Genomic DNA, 14,837 nt, shown 5'->3' with positions numbered 1-14,837 from the left:
CTAATGATTGATCAAATTATTAGTGCTACTTATTAGTAACAATTTTATCATTCAATTAATATAATATACGCATTAAATAGCAGATAAAGCATAACTCACTCATAATTTTGTATGACCCACGATTGTGGACTGACTGTACCAAGAGTCAAATGAAGATAGAATTAACAAGAGGGCGAATGTCTCAAGCGTAAACAAACCGATTGAGGGTTGATTTTCCTATGCTGGCCAAGCAAAAAATAACTCTCATCCGTTTTGTTTACATTTGCGACATTCGCCTTTTTGTGAATTCTATCTAGAAATGTCAAAAATTGAATGTCGGGGTTCAAAAGTCAAGTAATTTTTTTTGGTAAAAACTCAAACGGCGAAAATTCAAAATCGAAGGTTTGATATCAAAAATAAAAACTCATACAACAGATTAAAGAAAAAACAAAATTTAAAAGTCGACACAAATGAGAAGTCTAACCAGAATTCAACATTTAAAAGACTTTTCATATTCAAAAGACTTTAGAAGAGAGAAAATAAAATTAAAAATTTGAACTGAGCTGAACTTGAAATTGAACTTGAATCAAAAATTAGACACTTTCAAGTTTCTATGAAATCAGGAATTTAGTTACTAGGAATTGGATTTAAATTGGACTTGAAATTAGACTTAAAATTGGACTTGAGAGATGGAATCCGACATGAAGTCTGGTCTGTGGAGACTTTTGCGTTCAATTTGATACATCTGTCCAGCCTTTTCTGGCATGTACAGACGTTTCCATGCTTTCATCAGCAATCGTTGCCTTTTAGACTTTTTTCTGGGCTTAAACTCTAAAGAAATGCCACGATGTTCTGACATCAGCTTCAAAAACTTGTCCTAAATTTCGAATCAAAATACGACGAACTGTAACGTCAGCTGCATAATGAAATGTTAGTGAAGAAAGGCGGAATATCCTTCGCTAAAATTCATGGTCGAAACAAAAAATCAACTAAACTACTGTGTTACCTGACTCATAACGAACCCCTTTTCCGAAATTCTAAAATAACTCATGGTTTTATTTTTGATGTAAACATGTAATTTCTTATGTTATTGTCAATTGTAAGGAAAATTGTACCATCCAAAGTGCGATATCGCTCATAAAAGTGCTATTTTAGCTTAAATCGCTTCGGTATCTTCGGCGCACTTTTTCGTTATCTTCCAAGCAATAAGTGCGCCGAAGAGACTGAAACGATTTAAGCTAAAATAGCACTTTTATGAGCGATATCGCACTTTGGATGGTATAATTTTGCTTGCAATTGACAATATATAGTTGATATTTGTATGCTCTATTCGAATTTATGATCAATTAAACGAAAAACCACAAAGTTTGTGAGTTGCGAGACCCTCCCCCGTATATAACGTATATTCTTATGAGTCAGGTAACACAGTAGACAGACGCGGTAAATAAACACAGACCGCCGTCAAAATAACTTTACTCTCTGTTTGAGAATTTGTCAAAGAAATATCGAGGCATTTTTTTATGTTCAGACTACATGTTTTCATTGCAACAAACTGAAATTTGTATCCACCTTTACGCGTGTGTAATAGCGGCTAGTGGGTACAACCTTCGGAAAACATTAGCAAGCCTTTGGCAATTTTATTCACGTCAAGTTAACATTTCCACTCTTGATTATTGTTGTAGAACTATCAAGCGTGCATGAGCGGAGTTGCTAAAAGCAAATAAATTTAAACATTATCGAAAAGTGTACCCACTAGCCGCCATTAAGCGCACGAAAAGGTGGATACTAAAAACACAGAGAACAGACTACCAGGTAATTGACAAAAAGTGTGTAAAAGGTTTTTATGTAATCTACGAGTAACCCTTCAATAGAGCACCCCTCGAGCAGTAAGTGGCAAACTAAATCTTGATGTCGCTGCCATCGCTGCTATGTAGGGGAACCAACGTATTTTGGACCCCCTCAGCAGCTGTACATAATTTGGACACTTACAGCAAAATCAAATGCAAGTGTCCAAATTATGTACAGCTGCTGATGGGGTCCAAAATAGGTTGGTTACCCTATCTCCAACACAAAAAAATATTGATAAAGGTACATGGATGTTTTTTGATGCGTTTGGCCAAGTGTTTGACAAACTATTTCTGGAGGGCGCTACCGACAGATTTTACACAAATAAAATCGATTACTTCCTTCGAGCCTGTTAATCTGGGGTCACATTGCGATTCTCGTTTCGAGTGATTTTGGATTGAGACGCCCATTTGTTTAACGTGGTCGAAACGAACCAAAATCACTCGAAACGAGATGCGCAATGTCACTCCTGTTCTCTGTGCTAAAAAGTACTTTATATATTCCGTTTGTAGTACCAACCGTTCATTGAATTATATTTCTATACTTTCTGTTTATGCGGGAACGCAATCCATCCAGAGTCGTATTTGCATATCACCTTCTGTAATTGACGTTGTCCTCGCTCCTCGTAATAGAAGCCAGAGATACCAGATTTATTGATATGAGGTATTCTGTACTTAGTTTGTAAAATACAAATATTTATGTCAAATTTTTCTTAATTTTCAACAAAACTATGATAAAGTTTCCTTAAAAAACGCGTAATATTTTTAAAAATGTACGCACATTTTGTGCAAATAACTGCTGGAATAAAGCTGAATCATTTTGCTGCTTGTTTCATCGGCTCACACGTAACAGTTAAAAGTGTCAAAATTTCTGGCAACTCTGAACAGTAAAAACATTTAGCTGTCAAAATCGATTCGCACTCGCTGCGTCTGAGTTTGAGTTTTTTTTGTCGTTTTTGTACTGCCTGGCGGCTGATGGAAGAGATTTCCCGTGGTGTGATTTTGTGTGAATAATACAACTGTTTGCGAATTGTCACGTTGATTTGCAGTTGAAGTGCAGTGTATAGTGTTTTTTCACGCCAACAGCAGCGTTATATAGTGCACGGAAGCAACGGTTGGCTGACCCTGAGAAATTTACTGTGTGAACTTCCAGGTAGGTGTTTTCCAGTACGTAATAAAACGGGAGGGAAAAAATGGCAAGCCCGAAAGAGGAAAAATTTCCTTTTCTGCAAGTGAGATAGTTCCTACCTACATGTACAGCAGTGTAGTGTATTGCCTTATCAGCAAAATCGATTGGTCAGCTGAAAGGAACAAGAAGCCTTTGTAAGCATTAATGTTTAAACTAGCTGAGTTGGAACATTGTCATATAACGTGAGAGTGCGAAACTATGACGTAATTTCAATGCTGTGTTTTCTGTTGGAATCTGGAATGCGCTTTGAGAAAGTGTTGAAATTCGGGTCAGACAATGGAAGAGTGCCTTGGATGAGAGCTGTTTGAAGAACAACTGCATATGCTTATGCATTTTGAATATTTGATAAGCAAGTTGTGGCCTGAACATTGCTGTCAATCTGGTAAATTCAGTTATATTTAGAGTTGTCAATAAGGTTCTTTACGTCAGGATTTAAAGAAAGTTAAAAATAGTTTGCCTAATCTGATGATACATGTCTGCATTTGATTGCATTTTTGGCCGTAGTACATAGTCAGTACTGTTACAGTTTGACCGACATTCATCTCCTCTCTGTACTCGCTCGTTGAGCGCAAAATCAATAGTAACCGTATGCACCACAGTTGAAAATAGCTGTTACGATGTTTATTTCTAAACACATGGCGTAGAGTGCGTTGTAAGCATTACGAGTCAGATTGAATATACCTATGTTTCCAAATTCTATCTCCATAGAGATGACTCATAAATTAATACATTGAATCAGGCCTTGTGATGTCAAAACCAACTACACTGCAGATATTGATAGACGTAGACCTGGTGTCAACCAGAAAATGAGCTATCGATAGATTGTCTCCATGCATTCACCCTGACACCAGCTGATACTAATGGTTTGCTACCTGATATTTCAAACGTATGACTATCATGCAAATTTGAATTGTATGACAATGCAGTATCCCCATTTGAAGAATTAGAATTACTTTTATTTGAAATTTTTTTCGTTTGCCGTTGCTTATTTCTGATGGTCATATGAATATAACTTTATTCATAAAATTACTTACTTAGTTGGCCTCACAATAGTGATGTCAAAGGAAAGTGAACAATACTTTGTTTTGCAATCGTGACTCATGACTGTGGATTATACAGCAATTTTCAATTCAATTTTGACTGTTTAACAATTGCATACTGGTTACGACATAACAAAATTGCTGTACATATTTTCTATTAAACGACATTGTAAGTTGCGCTTTAATGTAGTATACTAGACACTACATTTCCTCGGACCAACACGATTTCATGGCTGGCCGCTCCGTGACAACAAATCTTCTAGATTTCACCTCTAATTGCATTGCCGAAATAGTGTAATACTAGTGGATGCAATACATACTGATTTAAAAGCCGCCCTCGACGGCATAAATCACCGCATACTGCTTGACAAAATCTTACAACAGGGTACCTCGCAACGATTTGTCACATAAATACACTCGTATATGTGTGACAGGGTTCTGCAAGTGAAACTTGGGTCTAAGTTATCGTCGCCGTTCACAAATAAATCTAGTGTACCTCAAGGCAGTAACTTGGGGCCACTTTTGTTTATTTTTTTTTTCAACGACGCTGCCTTTGCTCTTGGAACTGGTTGCAGGCTGGCATTTGCTGACAATCTTAAAATTTACTTGACGATTCGTTCCATCGAGGATTGTCATCGTTTTCAGATATTTTTGGACACATTTGTGAACTGGTATAAATTAAACTACTTGACTATCAGCATTTCTAAATGTGAGGTGATGACATTCTACCGTATCATATCGCCGATCGTACATGACTACAGAATTGATGGCCAGGTATTAAAAAAGTCGATTGCGTTAACGATCTTGGCATCACACTTGACTAGAAAATGGTGATTGATCGTCATCATGCAATGCAAAAGCTACGCGCCAGCTGGGATTTATAGCCGAAGTCGGACGAAATTTCAATGATCCGCATTGTCTCAAAGCATTCTATTGCGCATTGGTCCGTCTGATTCTCGAAAACGCAAGTTCTACGAGAAGGTTGGCCTATGGGAGGCGGGCAACAGATCTGTTAACCACATTGCGCTCGGGAAGGGAAACCTAGCCCTCTTCGGCCCTACAAATGGTAGGTTTCGGTGTGTAACCCTTCATATATTTGGGATCTCTGGTCACCACGAGGAAGAGTATTTAAAGACGCGTTTAAGATGGAAATCGGAGATTCTTTGTCCTCCGATCATTTGATCAGCTGTACAAAGCTGGCGGTGTCCTATATAGGTCGTCAACGAGCGTTTTATACGTCGTCAGCTTTATGCGGCGGCGCATGCTCTGTAACGTCTTGCGGAGGGAAAGATAGGCATGATTTTTAGCTTGAATGCATCGTTGAATCTCTTTACTCACTCACTCTGGTGGTGACCAGAGATCCCAAATATAAGAACTAATCAACCAATAGTCTTTGTCCGTGAAGGCGAACGCTGTCTTCTGTAGAGCTGTTTCTTACCATTTATTTGATTATCGACGCATTTATTTGTAACCCAATCCTCCTAGGATCCGTTTTTAATCTGGTGTAGATTACCTTCGCTGTCCCAAGGTTTCTAGTAGTAATATTGAAGTCATCTGCGAAGACTGGGAGTTGGCTATTTTTGCTGAAGATCGTTCCTCTCATTTCAACTTACGCCACTCGGACCAAAACTTCAATAGCGATGTTGATTAACATACAGGACAGTCCATTTCCTTATCGCAATCTACTGCGCGATTCGAAGGGACTCGAGAGTGCCTCCGAAACTCGCACGTAGCGCATCACTCGCTCCAGGGTCGCTGCCATAGCCATAACTTTGCTCTACCATAGCTGTTCGCGCTCGACTGTATCGTATGCTGCCCTGAAATCCGCGAAAATATGATGCGTGGATACATTTTACTCTCGATATTGCTGGAAGATTTGTCGGAGAGTGCAAATTTGGGCCGTAAGAGCATGAGCCCCATAAATCCCGTGTCATACTGCGCTACGAATTGTTTTGCTATTGGGGATTGACGACGTAACAAAATCTTGGAGAGTATTTCGGTGTTGATCAGCGTAATGCCGCGGTTTTTTTTTATTGATTTGCTTGAACAAAAAAGTAACAGCTTTGAACCGGTTTCATGTATTCTAACAACAGATAAGCGCTTGAAGTTAAAGTTTAATCTAAATATACAACAAAACTAGGCCGCTTTAGTTGCTTCATAAACAAAAATAATATCTGCAGTATCGATAATAATTATCTAATAAGAAAACATTTCGGGCTGGCGCACATTGTGTGGAAAACAGGTTTAATCGAAAAGATTTCTTCTAATGTTAATATTGATCTACATCCGGGTGCCTGCGTTTGAAGGTAAACCCTTTGGAGGTTACGCTAGAGAATCTATCTATTAGTCAGCATCGAGAAGCTGTCATTTAATATCCGTCCGAAAATTTATGAATTCCAAACAGAAGCGGAGGTGGCGAGAGAGATAACCTACGGCAATACAAGCGAGCAGCGCTGTATTTGCCGGCTGATTAGCACATTCGTCGTTTGGTTTGCTGATTGTAGGTACAAGTGTACCGCCTTGGAAGCAATCGCAGCGACGGAAACGACGGCGTCGAAAACGGTGATGACGACGACTACGGTAACCGCCATCTGTACATAACTTACACATACCGCACTGGCACTGTGCTGCTGTGCTTTTTTACGGTGCCTTCGAGCCGTGTACCCTACAGCAACCAGTGGGGCACTGCCAGTGTATTGTGATAATCCGTAGCTGCCGGTCAGCTTCGAGTTGAAGCGTTTGGTTGTAACCTATTTGATACGTGGTCGATTTTTCCGGTGATTTTTTGCGCTTTAGCAATGCGTCTTCAGTGACGACAAGAGGGTGTGCATTGTGACAGAACTATTGTGTTACGCCGCGTAAGTAGACCAGTTTCATCTTTCGACACCGAAGCTTTATGCAACGTCCGATCATGCGATCCTTATGTGTCCAATGTTAAATAGTGGATTTAATTTACGCTGATTAGCATTTGACTTCTACCGTCAGCGTAAACAGAACCTAAGCTCGTGTAGTCAATTGAAGAGCTGTCACTTTGCGACGAACACGTGGAGCTGGTCGGTTCAGATCCAGTCGCTAGAACCATGTGATAGATTGCAACATCGCGTAACAGTGTTCCAATTACTTAATCAAATACATTTTAGTTTAATTCTGCGCAGTTACGTGCATCAATTGACAATCAACGATAGGCGCCTGATTCTAACGACGAACGACAGAATGAACGAACAAGTGGTGGTGATGAGCGCAACGTGCGATTCACTTCTATCACCCCGATCTCAATGGCATGTGGCACCCCTGTTTTGTGTGAACGTTGCAATCGTACGAGTAATCAATAGACAGGGAAAAAACGCATCACGCCATCCAATTCCAGAGTGCTTACGTTAGCGGTTCGTTTCGGTTAGCTTTGACTGGGGGGTTTCGGGTGCTACTGATAACAGTGGCCTTTGGCTGCTGAATAAATACTCATTGAGGCGACGCGACGGTTTAAAATGTTTTATAAACATTACTTTTTAGAGCTGAAGGGACATCAGCTTGGCCTTCTTCTTGATCTGCTCTTTGGTAATGCTCTTTTAGCGCAGGATCAGCTACTCAATACCAACAATCTTGACATTGACCGCCTTTTGACCTCTAGGACGTTTGTGTAAAGTTCAAAACAATAATGTCATTTGATTTGATAACATCGATTGCTTTTAGCAGGTTTAGCAGGTAATAGGTATTCCATCAAGACCTCTCACAATAAGCTTATCATCTAAAGGATCTTTTGTCAGGCCCTGTGCCACGATGCATGCAAAATGTAATAAGATTATTCCCGTCTCTTATCAACAGGTTCAACCGTTTCGCCCGGTATCATCAAGATAGTGCACAGTGAAAGTGACGTCCACAGCGAAGGCGTCATTCGTATCACCACCCATAGAAGCAAAAAACAAAAAAGAAGCTACTGGCATTATAATGTCCCGTAAACGACCTCGTGATTCGTTGCCCTCCGCACGAAATGGTTCCGGCGAAGATTCCGTTGCACTTGATGTCGCGCCGACCGGGGAACAGTTTTCGGTCAGCGTGCAGCGATTGCAACGTACCGTACCAGTGAACGGATCAGATGCCCCGAACGCGAACGGCGTTGGTGGTGGTAGCACAGTGACAGACAAACGCTTCAGCAGCATTAGCATCGAGGATGACGGTCTGGAGGTTGGCAGAGGCGATAATTTCTGGCCGCCCAATCAGGACAGCGTGCGCAGTGCCCGGATGAATTTCGGTGAGTACACTCGGATCAGCAGTCAATAAATTTCAGGATTTAAACGTAAATGAAATTCGAACTAAGTTGCATTCCATGCCATGATAACACTTTAGGTGATAAGTGTGTTCTACCCATTTTTTTCTGATTATCTTTCGTATAAGTTATGCAATAAACGCTTGTTATCGAAATATCGCCTTTGACGTAAGCTACGAACATTTTATGAAGAACGATTGCTGATTTTTAACAGTTTATAAAATCCTTTTTAACTAACCTAAAATGTTGGATATGTATTTTTTTCTAAGCGTAACCACTAAAAGTTCACACAGAGTCAGCAATTGTTGGTCGAGAAAACTAGTGGACTCAGACCAAAAGTGCAAACCAATGCAGACATTTGGCATAATTGATCTTTGTTTTGATTATTTTACCCTGATACCAAAAAAACCTCATTTTTCTAAATTTACTGGGAAATATATGTGTGTAATGATATCTGCAGTTCATCATTTTGCAGTTCATCAATTTGTTTGAACTTTTCGTTAGGAACTGTATAGCAAAGTCAATAATGTAAAAGGTTTAAACGGTTCAACCGAAGCCGACAATTGGTAATTCAATTTAGAACTGTTTGAATTGGTGCTTCAATGGAGAAGAAGTGCCTAGCAACTAGATACTATTATCACAGTGAACAATCGAGTGATGCAGATTACTGCGGAAGATTAACTGGCTATCAGTTGAATTATTGCATTTAGTTTACTCGGATCTCTGTGTAACTATGTTAGAGCAGCAAGAATTGCTGGGGCTATTTTGCCTAACCAGGAGCCATTTGAGGGTTGGATGCAAACCAAATTTCCATTCCAATTGCACGACTGCAATGACACTTAATCATGAATGGGATAGTAAACTATAGAATATATGCTTCGACAGCCGATTCATTTGAAGTGTACATTTTTAGAGAAATGGCTGGAATTAGGCACGAGTTACTTTCCATTATGTTAATGCTCGGTCAAATGTGTGTATACCGGCAAAAAATGCCTGGAGCATAGCGACTGACAATCCTCACTAACACACACAGGATTCTTGCACTCGGGATCCCGAGGATCCCTATTTCATAGTGAAGGGTATTCCTTTACCGAGTTATAAGAATGCTATGGATTCGCCTGTTGGATTCTCATGCAAGAATCCTAGTTCTATAAGCAAGGCATTCCGTTCGAATTTTATGCAGAACTCTACCACACGATTACAATGCGAGGAATCTCAGAGATTCTGTTCGTATCTTTTTGGTTCATCCGGGAAGTTTTGCCCCGCCAACCATACCAGACCTCACCAACCTCACCAGACTTAAGGTTCAAACACGCATAATTTATTTCTGGGATTTCAAAAGCAGTTTTTATGCTCAAAACACAAGATATTTTTATGAAACTTTATCATTGTGTTCTGATAGACGCGAACGTATCGTTTGTTTTGAGCATAAAACTGCGTTTGTAGTCCCAGAAATCAATGACGCGATTTTGGACCAAAAAACGTAAAACGCTGCGCTCAAAAACTATCCACAATTTATATACCTCACGACCAAGTTGTCCTCCTTGGTTAAACATTCGACAATTAGATAACCCGCTGAGGCAATTAGCGATTTGTCGAAAACTACGCTCAGCCGCCAAAGAGGCCGCAAGCGCAGTTGTCAAGACCTATGTCAAGAAACGTCGAGTGTACGAAAAGACTGATTTGACTGGGAACGCCAACAAGCAACGATAAGAAAAAAAAAACTTAAGAAAACTATATAAGCATTGCCACGAAGGAGAATTTGATCAAGTATCGACGAATACGAAATGAGTAGACCACGATCCTGAAGAGGAAAAAGCATCCGACTGAGATCGTGAAGAGCTAAAACAACTATTCCGTGCTGAGACGCGCAAGTTCTATGAGAAGGTGAACCAGTCCTGCAAAGAATACACATCGAAGCCTGATATGTGTAGATACGTGAAGGAAAACCTAGTTACGAACGAGTGCAAGGTGGTCGACAGGTGGAAGCAGTTCTTCGATGAGCATCTTAAAGGCGATATAAGAGAAAGAGACGGAACGGAAGTTAACTTAGGAATGCCCACAAATGATAACAGCGTGCCGGCTCGGTCAGCTGAAGAATAATGGAGCCGCCGGAAAGGATCAACTCTCGGCAGAACTCTACAAAATGGTCAAGAACCACTAGCAACGGTACTTCACTGAATGATCTCAAGGATTTGGGAGAAGGAGAAACTACCGGAGGAGTGAATGAAAGGTTTAGTTGGTCCCATCTACAAAAAGAGCGTTTACCGCGGCATGACGTTAGTCAATAGATGCGTAATAGATGCTCTGCGAGATATTGAGAATTCGTAGAGCAGTACCAGGTGGGCTTTATGAGGGCCCGTGCTACTACGGATCAAATTTTTAGTCTTCGACAAATCCTCCAGAAATGTCGGGAGTACAACGTACCCATGCATCATACTTTCATGAACTGCAAGGCAGCACACGATACAATCGAGCGCCAATAGCTATAGCAAATAATGCACGAGAACGGTTTCCCGCGGTTGAACAAAGCGACCCTGAAACAAGTGAAGTGATGTGTGTTTTCTAGGAACTCGTGTCCCTTCGAATCGCGCAGAGGGTAGCGGCAAGGGGATGGACTTTCCTGTATGTTATTCACCATTGCCATTGAAGGCGTGATCTAGCAAGTGGGCATCGAAACGATAGGAACGATCTTTGGCGAAAGTAGCCAACTCCTAGCCTTCGCAGACGATCTGGACATCATTACTAGAAGCATTGGGACGGCGGAGACAATCTACACCAGACTAAAGGAGGAAGTTAGGAGGATTGGGTTACAAATCAATGCATCGAAAACCAAATATATGGTAGGGAGAGGCTCCCGAGAAAACAACGCGCGCCTCCCACGGACTCCCACGGATGGTCAATGACGACGATAAGCTGTAAGTGGTTGATGGGCTCATATTTTTGGGATCTCTGTTCACCGCGCACAATAATACGAATAAGGAGATTAAACGACGCATTTAAGATGGAAATCGAGGCAATTTTTCAGGCAAATGAGGCAAAGGAACATACGCGTAGGCACAAAGCTATGTATAAAATGCTAATCAGACCGGTAATAGTAACTTTGCTTACGGGAGACATACATGCATTTGCCGTATTTGAACGAAAGGTGTCGCGGACTATTTTTGGCGGAGTACAAACGGATAGTGGAGAGTGCTGTAGGCGTATGAACCATGAGTTGCAGGTACAACCTTGAGGGATTCCCATCGTACATCTGGCGAAAGTTGGGAGACTACGGTGGGCCGGCCACGTGAAAACGATGCCGGACGACTGTGTAGTGAGATCTGTTCTCTTCAAGAATCCCAGCGTACTAGAATACTCCCTCAGGTTGCAACCGACTTGCGTGTGTCGAGATGCTCTACGAAATGACGACGGATCAATAGCTCAGACCGAGTACAGTGGAGAGGAATTCTTGATTTGGCAAGAGCTACATTGGCTCTATGCTGCTAGAAGTAAGACGTCAAGACGTCAACTCAACGAACCTGCTGGGACTTTGCACGATTGTGAACTTTTGGGCAATGTTGAAGGCCAGACTTTGTAAAACATTTAAGATGTTGCAGAACAAACTGAAATAGAAGAAATAGTGGGGAAAAGTATCAAAAGAAGTCGATTCCACCATCGCACAAAACCTTATGAGTGGTGTCAAGGGCAAGGTGCCGGTATTCAGTTATGCAGAATGTTTTGGAAAAATGAAGATTGCGGCTAATGGTGAACGGTATCACAACGTGAAAATCAAATTTTTCTTTCCAAAGTTGATGGAATTGATACTGAAAACTTTTTTTTACTAACAATAGTGCAACGTTCACTTGGCTATCAACAAGATAGCGGCATTGTAGTACCATAAATTCCAAAGAAACAGCTTAGCTTTTTATTCAGCAAATTTGTAGATAATAACTAGTGCTGCAATGTCACAATATTATTAAGTTTTGCACGGTTAAGATGGTACTGTTAAATGAATCAAAGTTGAATCAAAGTGATCGAACATTCTTTGGCATTCTCAAACGGTGACAGCTTGATTGGAATTAAGCAGTGGTAGCTCCGCTAGGTCATTGAGGAACTCCTTTTCCGACTGGAAAAGGAATTTGACAACTTGGAAATGGATTAGGTACCTACAGTTTTAACAGGATGGCACTACATGCTAAGCAATATATCAAATATTCGATCTTTTGAGCACTATATTTGGTTATCGTGTTGGCATAACCAGTTCAGCCAGTCGGTTTAGAAAAGTGATCCGACGCCGGAGAAGGTGCTATTGTGAACGTAAATGATCAATAAGTTAATCATTATTGATTGCTGTATTGATAGGAGATATTTCAAAGTCAGCTGAGGCTGATTCTTTATAATTTTCTTTTAAACTATATTAATTTGACCCACCATCTAATGAAGACTTTATGTTCCAAACCAAAGACCAGATCGTTTTAACATTATCAGAAAAATAAGCGGATTATAAATAACGTAAACAATGATGCGGATGCAACTGGTGAGTTGGACGAGTTTAATGAGCCTCCGTCGTGCTCTTAATAACAAACATCAGAGATGAATTGTCAACAAAATATGATGCTTTGCCGCAGGAAACGCCTGACCAAAGCAAATATAAACAGCCATGAAACACATTGTGGTGATATTGATATTTCACAGTAGCTTTTCAATGAATCATTTACGCATCAACAAGCGCTGACGCACTTTCATTCTAAACTTAAGGCAGGTTTCCAAATAAATAGGTATTTAAAAGAAAGCTTAAAGTAAATGTCCACGTGGACCATTAGAAAATAAGACTGGCCATAGAAGAATACTTGCTGCTAACCGGAAAAGAAATCTATATGTTGGCTGTTTATTTTATAGTTCGCTGCACTGTCTTTATAGCTTGTGTCCTCAGGAATCACTTCGGAGGAGATTATGCATGGTACGGAGCCACTTTTACTCTCTAATCATTCAGAATAGTAACACTTTGGAATTTAATCAAGACATGCTTCATAACAAACATTAAATTTCAAAGCAAACATGTGTAATTTACTGCAAAGCTTTGAATTAAAAAGATCTATCTAAATTCCAACATTTTAATGATATAATTGTAATCAAAGTTTTAATCTTGTTCTATTGAGATATTTTACTAAAACAAATATTTTCGTTTAATGTGACTGTTGACTGATAGTAATAATAATAATAATAATAATATTATAGACATGGCAAAAACCGTATTAAACAATCTAACGCTCTTTTTCATTACGATTATATTACCCATCTGAAAAAGCAACTATAATCTTTACATAGATCCGACAACACTATTTGGTTCTGGAATGCTAATGAAACCGTTTACGTCTAATTTATTGCAGATTCCCAACAAGCAACCTCGTCGAGACCGACTTCGAGACCGACTTCGTTATCCAGCTTATCCAGTCAGCTGGGAAGTGGAGTCGAGCACAGCCCACCAGTCGTAAGTAATCCTATCTTGCATCTTCACTAAACTAGTTTGTGATGTTTTATTGGGGCAAATTACCCGTCCATTAAGCCTTGCAATGGAAAAAATATTCGTTTTTGCTGATTGAAACTGCGCTGGACTAAACGAATGTTTATTATGATGCAAATTATAACTGTTAAGATGGGTAAAAATAAGCTCACGTTATCTACACGTGACCGGAACCGCATAACCTAACCCACGCGAGTTACATTTCACGGTCGACAGGCGTCGTCGCAGTGTTAGTTACAGTCAGGGACACAATAAGGCTAATTAAAATCGAATAACGATCAATCTTTCGAAAGGAAAATCACGACGAAAAACAAAACAATCACAGTTCATCAGTTGGCATAGCGATGTATAGCGTCGCCATTACTGGAGGACTAACGAACGTTACGTTTGTTACTATCTCGAGCTTGAGCACTAATCCGGCGTTGATAACTTCTACGACCTTGAAATGGCCTTTTCTTGCTGTCAGAAAAAAAATACGGACGGTTAATCAAAACATCCGTAATTAGACGGCAATGAAGCTGGCTTTGCTTCTGCCCAGTCACACCACACTATACCGAATAGGAGGGTATTACGTTGGACTGTGCTGGCACTTTTCGGAATTACTGAAGTGATAAGATACTGATACTGTACGACGGGTTTCATTTACTGGCGATCCGATGGAGTTTCCATAAATGATTCATTCAGGTTGTACAAATGTACAAATTTCATTTCTATCGTTCGTTGTATTAATAAATTTTGCGATTTGATTCTAACCTAAAAACAATTGGGCTAGTGCTTTTAGTAGGTTACAATGAATTATAAATTGTTGCAGTTTCGTTCGTCAAATTAATTTGCGCTTTACACAATGTAGTTTACTTTCAGAAGGGTATTTCAATTGCACCGGCTTGTATAATAGGTGCACTATTTTTGTTCTGCCAGTTGGTGTAGAGAGGTTTATTTTTGCGCTGTATTTTGTTTACAGCACAGTCGAGCCGGCGGTTTCAGTTATTTAACAGGAATGTAAATATTTCCGATG

General features: G+C 40.1%; 1 protein-coding gene across 3 annotated transcripts in view; it reads left to right on the top strand.

The window, feature by feature from the left end:
* Positions 1 to 2,795: 2,795 nt before the first annotated feature.
* LOC128741152 (choline-phosphate cytidylyltransferase B-like) overlaps positions 2,796 to 14,837 on the top strand; it is a 64,189-nt gene continuing 52,147 nt past the window's right edge. Inside the window, exons 1-3 of one of the 3 annotated variants that reach the window (XM_053836755.1) lie at positions 2,796 to 2,976; positions 7,875 to 8,301; positions 13,689 to 13,789. In XM_053836755.1, coding sequence (XP_053692730.1) covers positions 7,998 to 8,301; positions 13,689 to 13,789 — 405 coding nt within the window. In that variant the 5' untranslated portion in view covers positions 2,796 to 2,976; positions 7,875 to 7,997. Of the gene's footprint in view, positions 2,977 to 6,692; positions 6,911 to 7,488; positions 7,755 to 7,874; positions 8,302 to 13,688; positions 13,790 to 14,837 lie in introns of those variants that run through there. The other 2 variants (XM_053836754.1, XM_053836756.1) reach the window with 2 other exon arrangements.

The sequence above is a fragment of the Sabethes cyaneus genome, chromosome 3, assembly GCF_943734655.1.
Source record: "Sabethes cyaneus chromosome 3, idSabCyanKW18_F2, whole genome shotgun sequence".
In the NCBI taxonomy this organism is placed as follows: Eukaryota; Metazoa; Arthropoda; class Insecta; order Diptera; family Culicidae; genus Sabethes; species Sabethes cyaneus.
Note: the sequence above shows the minus strand (reverse complement) of the source record. Positions and strands in the feature narration are given on the sequence as shown.